The sequence below is a fragment of the Brassica napus genome, chromosome C3 (assembly GCF_020379485.1).
Source record: "Brassica napus cultivar Da-Ae chromosome C3, Da-Ae, whole genome shotgun sequence".
Classification (NCBI taxonomy): Eukaryota; Viridiplantae; Streptophyta; class Magnoliopsida; order Brassicales; family Brassicaceae; genus Brassica; species Brassica napus.
This window is the reverse complement of record NC_063446.1, coordinates 54,964,582-54,984,283: the sequence shown is the minus strand read 5'-3', so window position 1 is coordinate 54,984,283 and position 19,702 is coordinate 54,964,582. Positions and strand designations below refer to the sequence as shown.

General features: G+C 32.9%; 2 protein-coding genes and 1 pseudogene across 2 annotated transcripts; all 3 read right to left on the bottom strand.

Annotated features, from left to right (window-relative positions):
- Positions 1-717: 717 nt before the first annotated feature.
- Positions 718-3,149, bottom strand: LOC106386758 (putative methylesterase 13, chloroplastic). The gene is made up of 5 exons (XM_013826571.3): positions 2,673-3,149; positions 2,049-2,288; positions 1,830-1,973; positions 1,447-1,578; positions 718-1,381 (listed from the first exon to the last, which is right to left on the bottom strand). The coding sequence occupies exons 1-5, from the start codon at positions 3,138-3,140 to the stop codon at positions 1,094-1,096; spliced, it is 1,272 nt and encodes a 423-aa protein (XP_013682025.2). The 5' UTR covers positions 3,141-3,149; the 3' UTR covers positions 718-1,093.
- Positions 3,150-4,511: 1,362 nt separating this feature from the next.
- Positions 4,512-7,816, bottom strand: LOC106386390 (annotated as a pseudogene).
- Positions 7,817-9,803: 1,987 nt separating this feature from the next.
- Positions 9,804-10,190, bottom strand: LOC111203781. The gene has a single exon (XM_022697825.1). The coding sequence runs from the start codon at positions 10,188-10,190 to the stop codon at positions 9,804-9,806; it is 387 nt and encodes a 128-aa protein (XP_022553546.1).
- Positions 10,191-19,702: the final 9,512 nt, after the last annotated feature.

The following is a 19,702-nucleotide window of genomic DNA, read 5'->3' as shown; positions in this document are numbered from 1 at the left end:
GCGACAGCATCCGCTGATCTCCACTATCGACATCTTTCTTACATATGAGTACTCTCCTTTGTCCATTATGTATCTTGTATGTATAGGAAAAGTTGCAACTGCTCAACTCGGCTCATTTTTTTTAACTAACTGGGGTCATTTTTTTCATACTTTTGAGTTTTTTTTTCTTTACCTTTTCTCACAACCAGAGGAGCGAAGCCTGTTAAAGTACATGTAGCGTTCCCCGAACCCACTTTTTAGCGACATGATAGCATGAACTCTTCCCCAATGTAAACATTTTAAGGTCTCCCGGTTTGATTAATCTTCCGATCAAAAACTTTATTTCTGAAAAAGATTTAGTCCTATACCTTTCAATGAAAAATTCCTGTTCTTTCAGTCGAGTTTGTGTTCACAACCTAAAATCTAGACAGAATTTAAAATGTTAAGAAAATCACCAAGCAGAGTATAGATTAACGCGTGACTAACAGACTGACTATTACATTTAACATTACATAATTCGTGGACAGCTCCGTGGAGTCAAGTTGCAAATGATGATAGTGAGTCTATTGTACGAGAGGCAGATCCAGAATGTATTAAAAGTCTTGAGGATAAGAAATATGATCAAACCTTTTGTACCATAAGAACAAAAAAAAAAAGATGGTAACGACACTCAAGATTGGGTAACATATATATATGGTGTCAACAAGTTGCATTTCTCATAGACCAACCGTGTGCAACAAGCGATTTCGAATGTCTATCGGAGAAATATATATGATTATACAAAATATCTAGAATATGCATATGAAACAAAAGGAGATTAAAGAGGCTATAGAAGTAGGAAATTAAAAACCTAAATGTGAAATTCATTTCCTCGACATAAGGAATTATTAATATGGCATACTTTTTGTGATTACTAGAAATATTCTTTTTATTAGAAAAATGTATCAAAATAAATCAACAAATAACATACGATATTCAGACCAGGACCAGATAATGTTCTGCTCACTGCTCGGTCCAACTCTCAAAACAATCTCTAAGGTTATGAGATCCAATAACCGATTTGGTTTAGTCTTTGTTATCCGGTTTGGAATAATAACCAAAATCATCAAATATATCACGATGATTTTTTAAATGGTAGTTTAGCTATCTCGACGAGGATTCGGTTCAAGGACTGAGGCCGAGAAAAGAACGGTGCATGATCGGCTCCTTTGAGCTGAAAAACTTGTTCAGGTGGGTTCAATTTTATCATCACGTCCTGAAGAGGAACCGGTATGGCACAATCCTCCATAGTTTTTATGTAGAACCGTCGAATAGAGCCGTAGTTTTTCTCCGACACGTGAAGTTTTTCAACAATTGGCGCGAACGGAAACGGTCTCATGGATACCGATGACAATGCGAGGTCCTATACAAAAAATCCAAGTAAATTCAGTAATCAAACCGGACTGTAACGGCTCGGTTTAGATTTACCTTTGGTGGGCTCTTATCAAAGATAAAATCTCTAAGCAAAGATCTGTCGTAGTCAACGGCAGTTGGAGGGTTCTTTTTGCCGTTGGCGTACAGAAATATATGAGCTTGTTGCATCAGATCATTTGATCCCAGCTGAAAAAGAATTAATTGAACCAATGAGCGCAATTAAAAAAGCATATTAGAAGCAATGAATTTTTCATTCACCAAAAGATTTGAATTGTCGGTTTGTAAAATCATCAATGTAATATCTTGGACGTGTATATTCATTAAAAGTTTGAATTGTCTTGATTAGTAAAATCATCAATGTAATATATTTTTATAATTTGTAATAAAATAATAAATTAATGTAACGAGCAGAAGATCTAATAAAATGAAAAAGGTACCGGTTGATTAAAGAGATCGAGAGTGCTTTGACCATTGGCCAACATAACAGCAGAGATAAAAACAGCTTTGGAGATTTTAGTAGGAAACATTTCCATCGCATAAGACATACAAGCCCCTCCAAAATCATGCCCCACCAAAATTACCTGTAATTAATTATGGTCTTAAAACATTATAAATTGTCTTAATTTCATCACAAATGTTCAAAGACTAAGTCGAACCTTCTCGTTGGGTTTGAGGGATTCCAGAAAGTGGAGGAGAGGCTTGGAGTAATGATCGAGGCTTGTGATGGTATTGGTGTCAGTAGAGCTAATACCTGAACCGGTCAAGTCAACAGCATCTACTTGGAAACCATGTTTCTCTAAGAGAGTTATGGTTCTGTACCAACACCAAGCCCCAAATCCTCCACCATGAACTAGCACACACCTCTTCGTCTCTGAAACTTCCACCTTCTTCAGCTCCTGTTACAGATACACACATATCGCTCACAATGTCACAAGACATAGATAAGCTACTATTGTTCAAATGCCATTTTGTGTGTTTGCATCTTATTTTCTTAAATGATAAATAATGTTTACGACAATGTAAAATATAAAAAAAAAAACAAATGTAAAATTTAAACCTAAAAGAAGAAACTTTTTTCTCAATTTGTTTGCAATTTTGTATAATTACAGAATGATTTCATTTAAAATGCTAAAAGTAGTGGCTTATTCTAATTAAAAAATACGAATATCTATGATAATTTTCAATGTAACGAATAAGCTTATGCGTAAACGCAAAACGCAAACACATATACCTCAAAATAAGCATATATTCACTAGTTTTCTATTAAATAAAAGGCTTGCCTTGTCTGGGACCTGGTTAGGCTTGATCACTGGATTGACACTAGACTTTCGCCTAGAGCTAGAGGTTCTTACGAATCCACAAGTCGATTTCTTGGGACTCTGGACGGCTGAGACAGGTCCTGAACCGCCGCTTGAGCTGGTGGACTGTCTGAAATTAGGAGGAACAACATAGTTGCTGTTACGAGGGGTTTGGTTGAAGAGGAGATTAGTGGCTGCCAAAGTTTCCTCCTGAATAATATGAGAGTTTTTATCGTGTCCATGGTGATCTTGATGATGTCTCTCTCTTATCTTCTTTTTTGGTTTGTTTACACCTTTCTTGGAAGATGAAGTGGAGGATGAGCCAGAGCAGGAGAGCGATAGGCGACGCATGTATTTTCTGGTTTTACTTCCTCCTTTGCCACGGCCGGCCGAGGATTTTGTGGGACGTCGTTCTTCCTCGTGCGAGATGCATGTGAACGAGTTCCCCATTTTTTTCTAAATTTTCTGTGTTAGTTTCTCCTCAAAAGGACAAAAGAATGTTTATAGATGCATCACCACATGTTCTAATGTTTGTTCGTGCTTGCCTCTGTTGGAGAAATGTAACAGTTGAGACCTTCACGTCGTGAAAAAGGTCTTTGCATTAGACTTTGAGGTTGCTGGGTACTCAAACTATTAAATATTTGACTAATTTGACCTGGTATTAAGGAAACATTCTGAGAATAGTTGTTCTCAAAAGCTATGTTATTTTTATTTTTGACATAAAATAAAATAATAACTTTTTGTGTGTTTATGTTGATTCATTATAACATTACGAATTATGATCAATATTAATTAGACGATTTTATAACCCATAATTATATGTCTTATCTAAAAACATTTATAAAATTTTAATTAAACCACTTGATATAACTTAATTATGAACAATTTATGTAAACAAATTTGGTGGCCAAGATGGAGACATATATAATGGAGAAACATGGAGGGCACACCCTTCGAGCACTATTTATTACTCCTTCCGATTCGAATTAGATGTCGTTTTAGAGTAAAATTTTTGTTTCAAAATTAGTGTCGTTTTATGATTTCAATGCAAAATTTATTTACTTTTTATTCTAATATATTTTTCTATTGGTTGAAATTTAGTTAGGTGTATTGATAATGATGTTTTTATCTAGTAAATAGATAAACTTAAATGTTTTATTAATCTGTATGTCGAAGTCTACAACGACAAGTAAAATGAAACGGAGGGAGTATAAGGTAAACACATTGGTGTATTGATTGTTATTCACCTTCATGACCTGGCTTTACATCTTCAGCATTTCTAAAATTGTTTTTAATTTCAGAGAAGAGTTTTCGTTTCTTCGCAGTCATTGGCCTAGACTCATTTCCACCTATACACCATATGTTTCTATTTTCTAATAGAACTAACTTCAGGAATGGTTGTCCCAACGATGAAACCATTACATGCAGGGAATAAGATTCATTCTTATATTAGACAATGGACAGATACAGTCATGCAAAACATTGTGTGGTTGAAGGCAAATGGTGATATTGATAGAATTAACTTTCTACCTTGACTATAACAAGAGGTAATCATTGCTTCCTTGTATTCGGAGTGGTCCTCTTCTTGCTTTAAGTTTCCTTCTGCTGCACAGAGTTCCTCAGATTCTTGGGTTAAATCCTGCAAGTTGGACTGGTTCAGTGTGGTATTCATGACATAGACTTCTTGACACATCCGATTATACTCAAATGAGGGCTGGTCGATTTTTTTCTGTCACCTAGATTTGTCTCCTCCGTTTTGTTCGACGATATTGTTGCATGTGCGCGAAGCTCTTCCCGTAATCCGAATTTTAAAACAATTTGGTTTTTATGTATTTCATATTTAGCGGTTTAGCTATATAAACGTCTTAAGAGTGATCTGTGAGACACAACATACATTTTTATTTTCATTAATTGAATTTCAGAGATTTTAGTCTTTTAATGGTTCAAAAATTTAAGAATCTGTTTGGTGAATGAAACGGTTGAGACTTGAGACCTTCACATCGTGAAAAGGGACTATGCGTAAGGTTTTGAGGTTGCAAAGTACTCAAAAGCATTAATTGGTATTTTTCTTATATAACTTTATTATGAATAACAAGCAAATTTGGCTTCAAAAACATATAATGGAGAAACATGAATAGAATCACTAATCTACACCAGAGAAAGAACACTGGTTGTGTTTAAACAAGATGCGTTAAAGTCACTCATCTGTTTTGTAATGATGAGAGCCGACTCAGCCAACCATAAGGGATCAATTCTTGTCAGGTTGTTGATGTACTTCTGGCTGGTTTGCATAAGCTCGTCGAAGATAACACACTCAGGTTTGGAACGGAATAAAACAGAACTTGGGTGGATGTGCACAATCTCACCACTTTCCAAAGCCCTGTATGTACCATCCATCTGTCTCTGTGCTGCTTTAAGGAAAAACGACGCAGCAAGACATTTACGGTACTCAAGCATGTCATCTCCGCAAGAAGACACATTAAACCCCATCTGTTCAACGTTTCCACGAATTTGTCTGCAACAAGAAGCATATTCAAAATTGATCAAAAGACAGAACCACAATCATGTGCAAAAAGAATTTCAAAAAGAAGACAAGACAAACCTATAAATGTCACGAGCATGTTTCAAGGAACGACTATTCACGAAGTTGTCCTTACACCACTTTCTCATATTTTTCTCAGCTTTGGCTTCACTGTTTTCCGCCTTTCTCTCCTCCAAGAACTCATCCAACTCTCGATAGACACTGAGATAAGTTAGATGATCCCCTTCAACGCTAACAAAGTGGTTTCTTGAAGTTCTTGCCTGACCAAACAAAGATTAAAAAAAAGCAGCTGCTTTAATGAACTGTATATATAAAGAAAAAAATGACAATCTCTCACCTCTTCTCTCTTCTCACGACGATCATATATAATATATGGATTCCACAGAAAGCATTGCGACAGTGATTAACATTTCCTCAAGACAGTTGAACTGATTAGCTAAAATCAGAGCTCTGGAGTAAACAGGCTTTAGTGGGAGCCGTGCCATTTGTTCCCCAGCGGGTTTTGCTAGTTTGCAATCGTCAGTCAAGGCACCAAGCAAGTGCAACTCCGCCAATGCTTTTACAATGGCGCTCCTGTTCTTTTTCAACAAAGCAATAAAAGAATAGATACTTCAGCCATGTGTCAAGACTACAAATCAATTCATTTGAAAGTAACAAAGATAACAACAACAACAACAACAGGAAGTACCTTGAAGGTTTATCAATAAAATCAAATCCAACAATATCATCAATCCCCAGAGCCTTGAGCTGCAAAATAACATTAGAGAGATTGCATCTCTTGATCTCTGGTTTGGTTGAATCCTCCAGTTTCCAAAAATCTCTCTCAGGATAAAGATGGAAACTTTTCCCATAACCCTCACGTCCTGCGCGCCCACTAAAATATAATCCAAAAGAAAAAAAAAACATATAAACCCATGCACATTGAATGTAAAACATAAATGGATACAGAACATGGTACCTTCTTTGAATGGCCTGTGCTTTTGATACTGGAACAACATCAAGCGTCTCCATTCCTTTGTTCGGATCATAGGTTCGTGCCTTAACAACCCCAGAGTCTACCACATATCTTATTCCAGGAATTGTAATCGATGTCTCCGCTATATTTGTGGCCAAAACCACCTACAAATTTTACAAAACTGGATTAGTATCATCAAATGTCCCAACCAAAAAAATGTTACTCAACTTTACTAACCTTACGGGAACCAATAGGCGCAGGGGCGAAAACTCTCATCTGCTGCTCTGACGGAAGAGCAGAGAATATAGCAAGTGGAAGCAGCTTCCTCTCGTCTTCAGGTAAATGCTGAAGTTTTTCTTGGACTAGTCTCTCAACAGATTCAATCTCCTCTTGTCCAGTGAGGAAAACAAGTATATCACCTTCCTCCTCCTCTGAATGAATCTTTAAAAATAAAAAATAACAAATGTAAAAAATTAGATTTACTTATTCCCTATAAGATGATAAGGTAACAAGATCAATTAACCTGAAATATAGTATTCAAAGCTGCATCTACATAATCAGTCTCGGGATGAACAGTGTAAAAAATGTCCACATCAAACTGTCTCCCTTCCACATGAAAATCTTTGGCACCGCCGTAGTAGTCACAGAAAACACGTGCGTCTAAACTCGCGGACATGATTATCAGCTTTAACGGAGATACTTTTCTGCCTTGACACCCTCTCAACACACCACCACCAATCTCACTTCTCTCCCGTTGCACCTTTTTAAGCAAGGCCAGGAGAACATCCGTGTGGACAGTCCTCTCATGAGCTTCATCGATAATAATGACTGAATATCTAGAAAGAAGCCGATCCACCAAGGCCTCTCTGCCAAAAAAAAAAAAATTTGATGAGAAGAGACCAAGGCCTCACAGCATAAAGTTTTCTAACTTGTGGTTTTTTAGTTTTACCTCAGCAAGAAACCATCAGTCATGTATTTTAACCTCGTGGAGCTGGAAGTAGTATCATCAAACCTAACGGCGTAGCCAACCTTTTGTCCTAACGGAACATCACACTCCTCAGCTACCCTTTTGGCAATGGTCAAGGCAGCGATACGCCTCGGCTGTGTTATCCCTACCATCTTTCCTTCCCGACAGAAACCAGCATTGAACAGGAACTGAGGCAGCTCTGTCAAAAACAAAAAAAAAACATATGATCAAGTCCAAACAACTTGGATTAGAAAGTAATTGAGAGTTAACAACTTACGAGTAGTCTTCCCACTACCGGTTTCACCAACAATAATCAGAATATCATTCTTTTGAACCGCCTTAATAAGATGTTCCTCCTCTGTTAATTAAAAAAAAAATACAATCAGTTAGTCTCTCCACGGACATGAGACAAGTGTGAATTAGGGTAAGTGAAATAAAACTTGCACCTGAAGCTATAGGAAGAGACTTTCTATGTTCTGCTATCTTCTGCCTCTTGCTGTGTGATAAGTTCAGAGTGAAAATCGTTACTTTTTGTTCTGGGGATCATTGTAAATTACTCTAGAGAGTAGAGTAGATACTAACCTTGAGCGAGAAGCAACGGGTGATTTAGGGTTTCGTTTTCTGTTTAGCACAGAGCTCTTGAGTTCTCCTTGCGCCATTGATCAGACAATTTTCACCTAGATTTGACAGAGTTCGTTTGGTTCGAGTTTCGATTTGGGACAGAACAGGAAACGGTAAGGCTTGTGTTTTGTGTTCTTCTACTGTGAACGGAAATTAGGTTTTTGCTAGGTTTGTGGAAAATACCGGACGGTTGAACCGGCTAACTAACTTTTATTTTCTTTTCTCTATTTGATAGTCGACCTCAATTTTGAACCTTAAAGAGGTAGAGTCAAACCAATCCGGTTTTAAAGTTAATTCCTTATATTTTTTTTTGATGAAATGTTAAATTTATTGATCATTTTAAAAAGAATATATGTACAGCTATATTGAATTCAAAAGAGTAAACTTAGGAAGGAAACTGAAATATGAAACTAGAACCTTTAAAAAGGAACTTGAAACTACGCAGACTAAGTTGTAGTGTCGTGTGCTTCAAACCATCGAATCATCAAGCCCCGCAATCGCAGGTTGCAGGCATACTTGAGGGAAGTGATACGATTCCTTACGGTTTTGTCGATCAAGTTAGCTAGCTGATCCACAGACTTGTAGCTGGTGTTGTGCTTTCTTTCATTACGCTCACGCCAGATTAAAAGAGAAGTATTGTAATAAACGTATTCACACTATAATAGATACGTAGCATCTTCACAATTATTTGATAATAAGTATGCTAACGCATTCACACTATATACATAAATGTGTTCACACTATGTACTTTGCATTTTTTTTTAATATAAAACTCACATACATGGTTCAAATAAAATTTTGAATTTTTCAGTTCGAATAAAAATAGATAACGAATCAAAAATCAAACTATATATATATATATATATATATATATATTATTTTTATTGTTTACGGATAAAGTTGAGCAAAATATTCATAAATTTTGATTCGATTCGTTATCCGTTTTGATTTGAACCAAAAAATCTGGATATCCGTAACTCTACGAAACAAATCAAATAATAAAATACAATATCAAAAAAAGAAGCAAATCATAAATACCAATATTTTTAGGAACATATATCTAATTCGATCTGTTATATGGATATATATATACATATATGTAAAGAATTATATATATACATTATATATATATTATACTTTATATCAGTTTTACAATATTTTTATGAATTAAATTTATTATATTAGGTACTAGAATTTAAAATTTTAAATAATTTTTTATTTTTGTAATAAAATGTTATTATTAAAATTTTCAATTATTTTTAGAATTATATTTTATTTACAGATCAAATCGTTCTTTAAAATTCTAAAAAATTTCGCATATCCGAGTCACCGAATATCTAGGTGGCTAAAGATTGAATCGACACGAATGCTTCCAAATACCCAAATATTTAATCTGTGTCCACCCCTATCTACGGATATAATTTTATTTTCTTTATATGAAAAAATGACTATTGTCAAAGCCTTTTTTATTTTAAATTAATTTTGATTTTATCTTTCATATATTATTTTGAACAAAAATGTCATTTAATATTCATTAACAATATCTTTATATATTTGTCAACTATTTTTATATTCTTTTTTACATACATATACATGTTCACCTTGATGTGAGCACCTTGTAACTAAGTATTTACCACAACTCAAGTATCTAATTTTTTGAAAGTTGAAATATTTTTTCTTAATGCTTCTTTTACTACCGACAAAATTGTATTGAAATGATTTGTCTTAATAAACTTTTTTTTTCTTAAACTATTATCTGTTTAGTAATCTTCTTTAGTTGACCGTTAATTTTTTTTTTTTTTGCTAGTTGTGCATATTTGAAAATTTCTCTAGAATTAGTCTAACGTATAGTAGTATACGATTGCTTTTGTAATGAAGGTATTTTTTTTTTTGGTAAAATGTTAAGTTTACCATTTTCTGAAAGAAGATTACAATGCTGTTTTTAAACAACTTATTACAAGAAAAGAAGCACAAACAGAGGAACATGAAATGAAAACAGCCTAATAAAAGTAGTAGAATAAAAGAGAACTAAGGCGGAAACAAGGAGCGGGAGGATAGGTAGAGCTGCAGGTAAGAGACTGAGCCGTCCCGAGGTGGTGGAAGAGATTCGACCGCGTTGATGACTGCAGCTACAGAGGAGGATGATTGCCTGAAGATACGATGGTTTCTTTCTCTCCACAGCATATAAACAATGGACTGCATCAAGAGTTTCACCACAGTTGCTGCACCAAGGCATGAAACTATGTGAGACCGGCCTATGATAGTCAAAACTGAAGCAAGGGAAGCAGGAGGAGCTGAGGACATCCATCCGACATAATGAGACCAAACTGCTGTAGAGAAAGGGCACGTGAAGAACAGGTGAGAATGAGATTCTTGACCCGAGGAGCATAAGGGACAGGACGCTGGAACTGTCATTCCCCATGAGATAAGTCTCTCTTGTAGGCAACCTTGCCAACATTGTCATCCAAGATACAAAGGAAAACCGAGGGATCCCTTCTTTAAACCAGATAAGATTTGACCATGAAACGGTAGGAGATCTCTGCCTCAAGATATTCAAGATATTTGACCATGAAGGTTAATTATTATAGTCAAAGTATACTAAAACGTTTATCATATGTAATGCTTTTGTGTTCAAAAGATTCTTGAATTGGTTTAATAAAAATATTTGAGTTTTAATCATTGAACTTCATTACGAAACAAACCATATATGGTGAATTAACCATTTCAAGAAAGCCAACAAGATTGTAGTTACCGGTCGTATACTTTTATAGTTTTATTTCAGAATACACGCATGGCATTACTCATACGATATGCGTGAAAATCCTCATCCCCCTATATATTAAAAGAGAACTTACTTTAGTGATTTCTGCTGACATGACATTAATATAGAGTTTCTCAGAAAAATTGTTATAATTCTATTATTCAATTTTTTTGAATTTTATTTTTCATTCATTTTAATCAATCGCTTATGTAGACAAGCCCAAAACTATTGTCGATTTCGTTAAGCCCATATATAGCTAGGAGGATAATAATTATCGATTTAATTTAGCCTTGGGCAAGATTTAGAACTAAGACAAATATTAAAAACTTTCCTTATTATTCAAACAGTAAACTTGCGCATGTTGATATCATATTAATTACATTTGCTTAGAAAATATTTTAATGTTTATAATTAGGTTGTTTGTTTTTAATAACTTACCTTTCTAATATGAATTACTTGCGTAAGTTGAAATCATTAAATATGCAAATAACTTATTGACAAAATTTGTTTTTAATAACTTACCTTTCTAATGTGGATTACTTACGTAAGTTGAAATCATTAAATATGCAAATCACTTATTCACAATACACATTTAATATCTTTTTTTAAGCGTTTGATTTATTTATTATGCAAATTATTGTGCGTCGTTAATATGAGAAATAAATCGACTGTATATATATAGAAAACAACCAAGGTCTTATAATGCAAATTCTTGAATGGCTCTACTGATCATGCGTCTCTCTTCTCCCAACAGGGAAAGATAGGTCCTAACCAGGACGCCATGATTGTCTGGGAGGTGCGTTTGTTCTGTTAAAACCAATTTTGTTAATTAGTATGTGTACATTCTCATTAAATGTATTACTTCAATATAGTTCTTGTTGCTGTAAATTCTATATAACTATCTTCATTTACTTTCTAAAAGTATGTCATCAAATGTTTTACTCCAAGGACCATTGGTTTAATTGTCAAATATATAACTTTTTGAAGTTTTATCTTTTTAATAAGTTGTATAGGCTTAGTGTCACTCAGCTGAATATTTGATTTTTTTTTGAAATGTTTCAGAATTTTGGGTCAATGGAGGACACTGTATTTTGTGGTGTATTTGATGGACATGGTCCTTACGGTCACGTTATCGCAAAGAGAGTTTGGGATTTGCTTCCTCTCAAATTAGGCTCTCACTTGGAGTCCTATCTCTCCTGCGAGGAGGTTCTTAAAGAGATCAGCCTCAACATTGCTGACAGAATGACCTCTGACAGCCTTGTGCAAATATCTGCTAATGGTGAATCCCAAGTCTACAACAAGGATCAGGATACGGTTCAGATGTTGTTGACCTCGATTGTTAAAGCCTACAGATTCATGGACAAGGAATTGAAGATGCAAGTGGATGTTGATTGCTTTTGTAGTGGTACTACTGCAGTTACTATGGTTAAGCAGGTAGATAGTTGGACCAAATATTCTCATGTTGTGTTAGGAGCTGGTGTTTTTTTTAATGAAGATGAACCTATTGGGAGTATTCTCAACAAAAAGACTGTCAACCAATCCATGTTTTTGGCCTGGTTCATAGCAAACAAAAAAAATACCCAGAGGTAAGAGAGTTGACATTTGTAACTATTTCCAACAAAATTTGTTTGGAAATCAGGTACGAGAGAATGGGTACCACGGAGACGAGGCTTTGCGATAGGGAGGATTGCGCATATTCATCCAAAATATGTTGTCTACAAACAAGTTTTTCAGAATATTCCGTAGTCACCGTACATAATTTTAATCTACTTTTTTTTTTCAAATACAAATTTTAAAATATATAAACTGTTACAATTATTTATTTTTTGTATTTGCCAGATGGGTTGTGATTAGTTAGGAGACCGATGACGGTATGTCAATTTAATATTATTTCGTGTTCAATAAAATTTAGAAATTTATAAATCTATCAAATAATGTTAACCCGTCAAATTGCTTACAAAATTTATTTAATTTTTTGCAGGTTTCTAATTGAATTTGCTTTCTTTATCGAGAATTGTACTTCATAATTTATATTATTTATAGATAATATTTTCAATTTTATTATATTTTCTTTTAATATGTCTACATAAATGTTTGTTTATTATTTATGGAAAAATAATATTATTCACCTAAAATAAAGAATTATGACACATATACAATAAAATTCTAATTAATGATAATATAAAATCTGTTACTTCTAAAACTATACACTATTTATTCCATTTTTTGAATGAAAGTATCTTCTTAAACACACAAAATATTTTGTGACGTTGCAATTATACATACACACAATATCTGCCTCTTCATACTGATATTACTTTGTTCCCTCTCGTCCATCTTAAATATTGACTACTAGTTTTTTTCCATGGCTGAAGAATTCTCCCAAAGACGGTGGTATTATGTTGTAAAAGCCGTTACTTCTAAAAACTATATAATATTTATTCCATATTTTTAATTTTCTTATGCCCGCACAGAGTGCGGACCGGTCACCTAGTATATATTAATTGAGAAGTCATTCTGCTGACGTGTCGCTCATAGAAGAACTCTCCAATTAATTGTTATAATTTGATTGGTTGATGATTTTTCATTTTTCATTTATTTAATTAAAATTTTTAAAAGGAAACTACTCATAGAATTACATAATCTAATCTATATTTCCAAACATACAATTAAGCATCTTAAATATCCTCATATATATTTAGTGACTTCTGCTAATATGTCGCTCATAGAAAAACTCTCTAATTAATTGTTATAATTTGATTGGTTGATGATTTTTCATTTTTCATTTATTTAATTAAAGTTTTTAAAAGGAAACTACTCATATAATTACCTAATCTAATCTATATTTCCAAACATACAATTAAACATCTTAAATATAGATGAATTAACATAATTTTTTTATAAAAATAATTAAATATCTAGATTACATTATATAAATTGATAAGATACATATAAATACATATGATACTATAGAAACAATTATAAAAACAGTTTTTATTATGTTTATATTAGTAGTGAATAAAATAAATCATAGATTTTAGAAAACTAATTAATCTAAACTTAATAATATTGATTAAATTCACTCATTCACTATATATATAGTATAAAAATGTGTCAAATGAATGAACAACAGTGAAATATATAATTCTAAAAAATTCCAATCATTTTTCAATGACAATGTGATATCATATATGCGTTATCACTTTTAGAAATGATTAAATTTTTTTTATATTTTAAAACATAAAAATTATATGGTAAGTTATTTAAACGTATATTAATCAAGAAATTTTTTATTTAATTCATCTATTAATATAAACAGATGAATTAACATTATTATATGGTAAGTCATTTAAAATTATATTATTTGGTAATTCATTTAATTTATTATATGGTAAGTCATTTAATTATATTAATCAAAGTATTTTTTACATGATTTTTCTAGAATTAATACTCTATTAATATAATTCATATAGCTTGGATTATAATAAAATTAGCATGCTTATTTTTAATAGGAAAAAGCTGACATAAATAAAATAACATAAGGGAAGAATAATAAAATATGTTTGTTGTGTTCTTGGTATTTTTATATTCTTATGTATTTAATTTTTATTTGTTTGTCGAGGTACATGTACTTCTTTGTGTTACTATAAATGTGAACTAAAATGTTAAGTTAAATTTAGTAAGGACGTTTCAATAAAAATGACCATTTCTACAATTGTTAAAGTCAAAAATGGAAACTTTAATGTAAATTGAAAGCAAGAAAAAATATTTAAAATTAATTAGATGTATTTTTACGCTATAATAAACTTTTAAAATGTACGATAATAAAATTTTAACAAAACTTATACAAATAAAAACATTTTATTTCATATAATATTGGATCTCACATTAATATTAAGTATATATGCCTAAAATAAAGAAATTTGGTTATTTAAAAAATGAAATATATTTTTTTTCTTATTAGTTAGTCAGTTTTAATTAATATAGGCATGCTTTAATTTAATTTAAAATAAATTAAAACAATAATTATAAAAGATATGTAAACTATGATTAGTTTTAATTAAAAGATATGAATGAGAAAATGTGATTTGGAACAAATTATGAGAAAAATTGCTTAAACTACAATTTTCCTAATACATGTTTTTATGTTTAATAGGTTAAGTTTTAAGAAAATAGTTATATTTTAATTTTTTTTTTGTCATCGATTTATACAAACTCATATGGACCCTGTGGCCCACACCGGGAGATCTTGATCCATGTGAACGACGAAAGACGGCTGCTTCCTGACACTACGTGCTAGGCGATCCACCATTGAATTTTGCGTCCTTGGTACATAGATGATCTCTGATCGGATGAAACTTCCTTTTAGGATTCTAATATCTTCCAAATAACTTGCAAATGCTGGCCATTGTTCTGGATCCGAAATCATCTTCACCAATTGAGAACAATCTGTTGAAAACTTAACCTGAAATTGACGTAAATTCTTCATACATTTCATTGCCCATATTAATGCTTCCATCTCCGCATGCAGAGGAGTTAAACAAGCCCGGACATTCCTTGTCCCCAACAAGGCATCAAAACCTTCTAAAGTATTACACCAGCCTTGTCCAGAAAAAATATCATTCTCCTTCCATGAACCATCTGTGAAACACCATCTTCCTCTGATAAATGGGATAGTCGTAACCTACCGATGATACTATCCTGTTTTCATTCAATACTTGTGCCGCAGCCCAAAGTGTTGACTATGTTTCTGCCAATTTGAGTGTATCCCTAGGATCCATGTCCAGATTACTAAAAACTTTATTATTCCTTCCTTTTCAAATATACCAAAGAATCCACGCAAACTGATGATCATCCATCTGTGGTGTAACTCTCCAGAAAAGATGATCCATATTTGTAAAGAGAGAGCATGTTGGGAAAGTAGATGGGTTTGATGGTATCTTGGATATAGCCTATACCTGAAGTGCTGGAGGACATTAAAAAAACACGTGGTTAATCGATTCTTCCTCTGCTCCATATCGTGCACAACATATATCCCCTTGTATTCCTCTCGCTTTCAGATTCCTCTTGACTGCTATACATCATGTTACCAATTGCCATAGAAAATGTTTCAACTTAGGAGGACACCTATTTTCCAACAGTAAGGCTTCAATGCATCAACTGTAGGTCCAAACATTAAAGGTAGTTTTTCCCTGTCTGGGTAAACTCGTTTTATCTGATATCCTGATTTAACCGTATACTTTCCATTCTTTGTAAAATGTCATCCATCCCTATCCAACATCTGAGTTCTACTCAATGGTATACTGTCTATAATTTTCACATTCTGGGGATCCATCAAAGTCCAGAGTACCTGCGATTTCCGAGTTCGCGAAGTAGAATCGATAAGAGAATCCACTGTAAGGTTTGGGTCGAAAATGTGTTGATTTTTATTTGCTGGTCTCGGGCGAGTGGTTGGGAACCATGGATCATTCCATACAGAGATAGATGATCATGATCCCACCCTTTTAATTAGTCCTTTGCTTACCAGAGATCTAGCAGAAACTATGCTCCGCCAACCATATGACGGAGAATATGAATGAATCGGTTCCAGGGGTGAGGCATTCCTGTAATACCGACCTTTGAAAACTCGAGAAAATAAAGTATTTGGCATCTCAATCAGACGCCATAACTGTTTACCAAGCATCGCTGTATTGAAATCAGTGATGTCCTTAAATCCTAACCCTCCATCCTCCTTGTTAACACATACTTTGTCCCATGATTTCCAGTGCATACCTCTCGTACTTCCCCCTGGGCTCCACCAGAATTGTGCGACCGCAGACGTCAATTTTTTGGCTGTTGCCTTAGGTAGTCGATAGCAAGACATTACATGATTTGGCAATGCCGTAACCACCGATTTTATAATCACTTCCTTTCCTCCTTTTGTAAAGAATTTAAATGTCCATCCATTAACCCTATTATTTAACAGGTCCTGCACAAAACTAAAAACTTGTATCTTGGAACCCCCCAGATTTTCTGGAAGGCCTAGATAAGACCCCATACCTCCAAGATTCTGGATGCCCAATATATCTTGTAGTTCATGTCTAGCCGATTTCTCAATTTTGTGCCCAAATTGAATCGAAGACTTATCAAAATTTATAAGTTGGCCAGATACTACCTCATACTCCTTTAAAATTCTGAGAATAGTAAGACACTCTTCTTTTTAAGCTTTGCAAAAGAAAAGGCTATCGTCTGCGAAAAGCAAATGAGATAACGATGGACATGCTCTAGCTACCTTCATGCCCGTTAAAAGTCGCCCTCGTTCCGCCTTTTTAATATTTGCAATTAAAGCCTTAGTACACAAGATAAATAAATAAGGCGATAAAGGATCTCCTTGTCTTAATCCCCTCTGTGGAACAATAAGGCCCCGTGGTTGACCATTTAGTAGAATCCGATATTGAACCGATGATATACATTCCATCATTAATGTAATCCAATGTAAATCAAAGCCCATCTTCTGGAGTAAGGCCTTGATAAAAACCCACTCCACTCTATCATACGCTTTACTCATATCCGTTTTAATCGCCATAAATTTTTCTTGACATGCCTTATTAGTCCGTAATCCATGAAACATTTCCTGAGCTATAAGAATATTATCTGAAATCAACCTTCCGGGCACAAAAGCCGATTGGGTTTCGGAAACGAGTGAGGGTAGGCAAATTTTCAGTCGCTGACACAGAACCTTCGAGATAATTTTATACCCAACATTACATAGGCTAATTGGCCTGAACTCTGTCATCCTTGTAAGCCTCTCTGTCTTTGGGATCATACAGATGTTTGTAATATTTAATTTTGGGTCCAATATTCCAGAGACCAAAAAATTATTCACCATAACCACCAAATCCTTCTTGATAATATGCCAAGAGTGTTGGAAAAAAAAAGTTGTCATGTCGTCCGGTCATGGTGCCTTCTCTGGATGCATCATAAACAAAGCGTCATGAACCTCATCCTCTGTTGCTAGTCCCAACAAACGTTGATTCATCTGAAGGGTGATACCCGGTGTTACTTCTGTGAGGAAATCATCAAATTCCGTTGGTGAAGTAGTAGTAAAAAGCTCCTCAAAATAGTCTACGGCCACCTTTTCCACCCCAGTATCTTCAGTAATCCAGTTGTCTGCGGCATCATGTAAGCCTACAATCCTATTACGGACCCGTCATTGCTTAGTTAAAGCATGATAAAATTTTGTATTAAGATGCCCAGAAGAATACCACGTATTCCTACTTTTCTGGTGCCAATACTCCTCTTCGTCTTTATATGCCTCTTGTAATTTCCTGGAAATCTCTAAAATATCCTCTTGAGATCTAGAGTTATCTGTTTGTACCTCCTCTAGAGCTTTCTGTAAATCATTTATTTTTTCCTTTCCATAAGGTGGGTTATTTTTCCGCCATCTAGAAATTTTGCTTCTACAATTGCTAATCTTTTTGACTATCCCAACCTCACTTTCCTCCCTAGACTCTGTCCAGCCATTGTAATTGATTCCAAAAGGCCTTCTTGTCCAATCCATCTTTTATCAAAACGAAACTGTCATTTTCTTCTAAATCACAAAACCCAAATCTACAATATTTCACAAAAAATGAAAATTTTCTAAAAATAAAAGTTTTTCAGAAAATTATTTAAAAATACAACATATTAATAGAAAATTCTTAAAGAATTTCTAAATCACAAAACCGAAATCTACAATATTTCTAAGAAAACGAAAACTTTCCAAAAATAGAAGTTTTTAAGAAAATTATTTAAAAATATAAGATATTGATTAAAAGTTCTCAAGGAATACTCATCTATCCACAAATAATCTCTTTATCCTAATTTCTAAATCATAAACTCAAATCTACAATATTTCTCTAATAAATAAAAACTTTCCAAAAATATCATTTTTAAGAAAATTATTTAAAAATTCAACTTACTCATGAAAAACTCTGAAAAAATACTCAACTATCTTCAAATATTTTTGTTATCCTAATTTCTAAATCACAAACTCAAATCTATAAAATTTCTCAAAAAATTGAAAACTTTCCAAAAATGGCAGTTTTAAAGAAAATTATTTAAAAATACAACATATTCATGAAAAACTATGAAAGAATACTCATCTATCCACAAATATTCTTGTTATCCTAATTTCTAAATCACAAAATCCAAATCTACAATATTTATCAAAAAACTGAAAGCTTTCCAAAAATAGAAGTTTTTAAGAAAATTATTTACAAATACAACATATTGATGAAAAATTCTTAAAGAATACTCGTCTATCCACAAATATTCATTTTATCCTAATTTCTAAATCACAAAACTCAAATCTACAACATTTCTCAAAAAAATAAAAACTTTCCAAAAATAAAAGTTTTTAAGAAAATTATTTAAAAATACACCTTATTGATGGAAAATTCTTAAAGAATACTCATCTATCCAGAAATATTCTTGTTATCCTAATTTCTAAATCACAAACCCAAATCTACAATATTTCTCAAAAAAAATTAAAACCTTCCAAAAATAGCTGTTTTTAAGAAAACTATTTTAAAATGCAATATATTCATGAAAAACTCTGAAACAATACTCAGCTATCTACAAATATTTTTTTTATCCTAATTTTTAAATCACAAACTCAAATCTATAAAATTTCTCAAAAAAATTAAATCTTTCCAAAAATTACAGTTTTTAATAAAATTATTTAAAAATATAACTTATTCATAAAAAACTCTGAAAGAATACTCATCTATCTATAAATATTCTTGTTATCCTAATTTCTAAATCACAAAACCCAAATCTACACTATTTCTCAAAAAAATGAAAACTTTCCAAAAATTGTAGTTTTTAAGAAAGTTATTTAAAAATATATTGATAAAAAATTCTGAAAGAATACTCATATATCTATAAAATTCTTGCGCGGAGTGAATTCTTATAATAATGTTTGTCTAGAAATGAGCTGGCTTAACTCAACGTTGTTTTGGGAATTATCACACTAAATATAACTTTTACTTTCGTAATATTGTAAAAGTTAAACTGTCTAAACTAACTAAATAATATGAAGGCTTAACTCAACGTTGAGTTAAACTAACATATTAGTTTTAAGAAATAATATTTATCAACAAATTAAACCCGAACCCGTTTTATCTCCACCTAATAATTTTCTTAT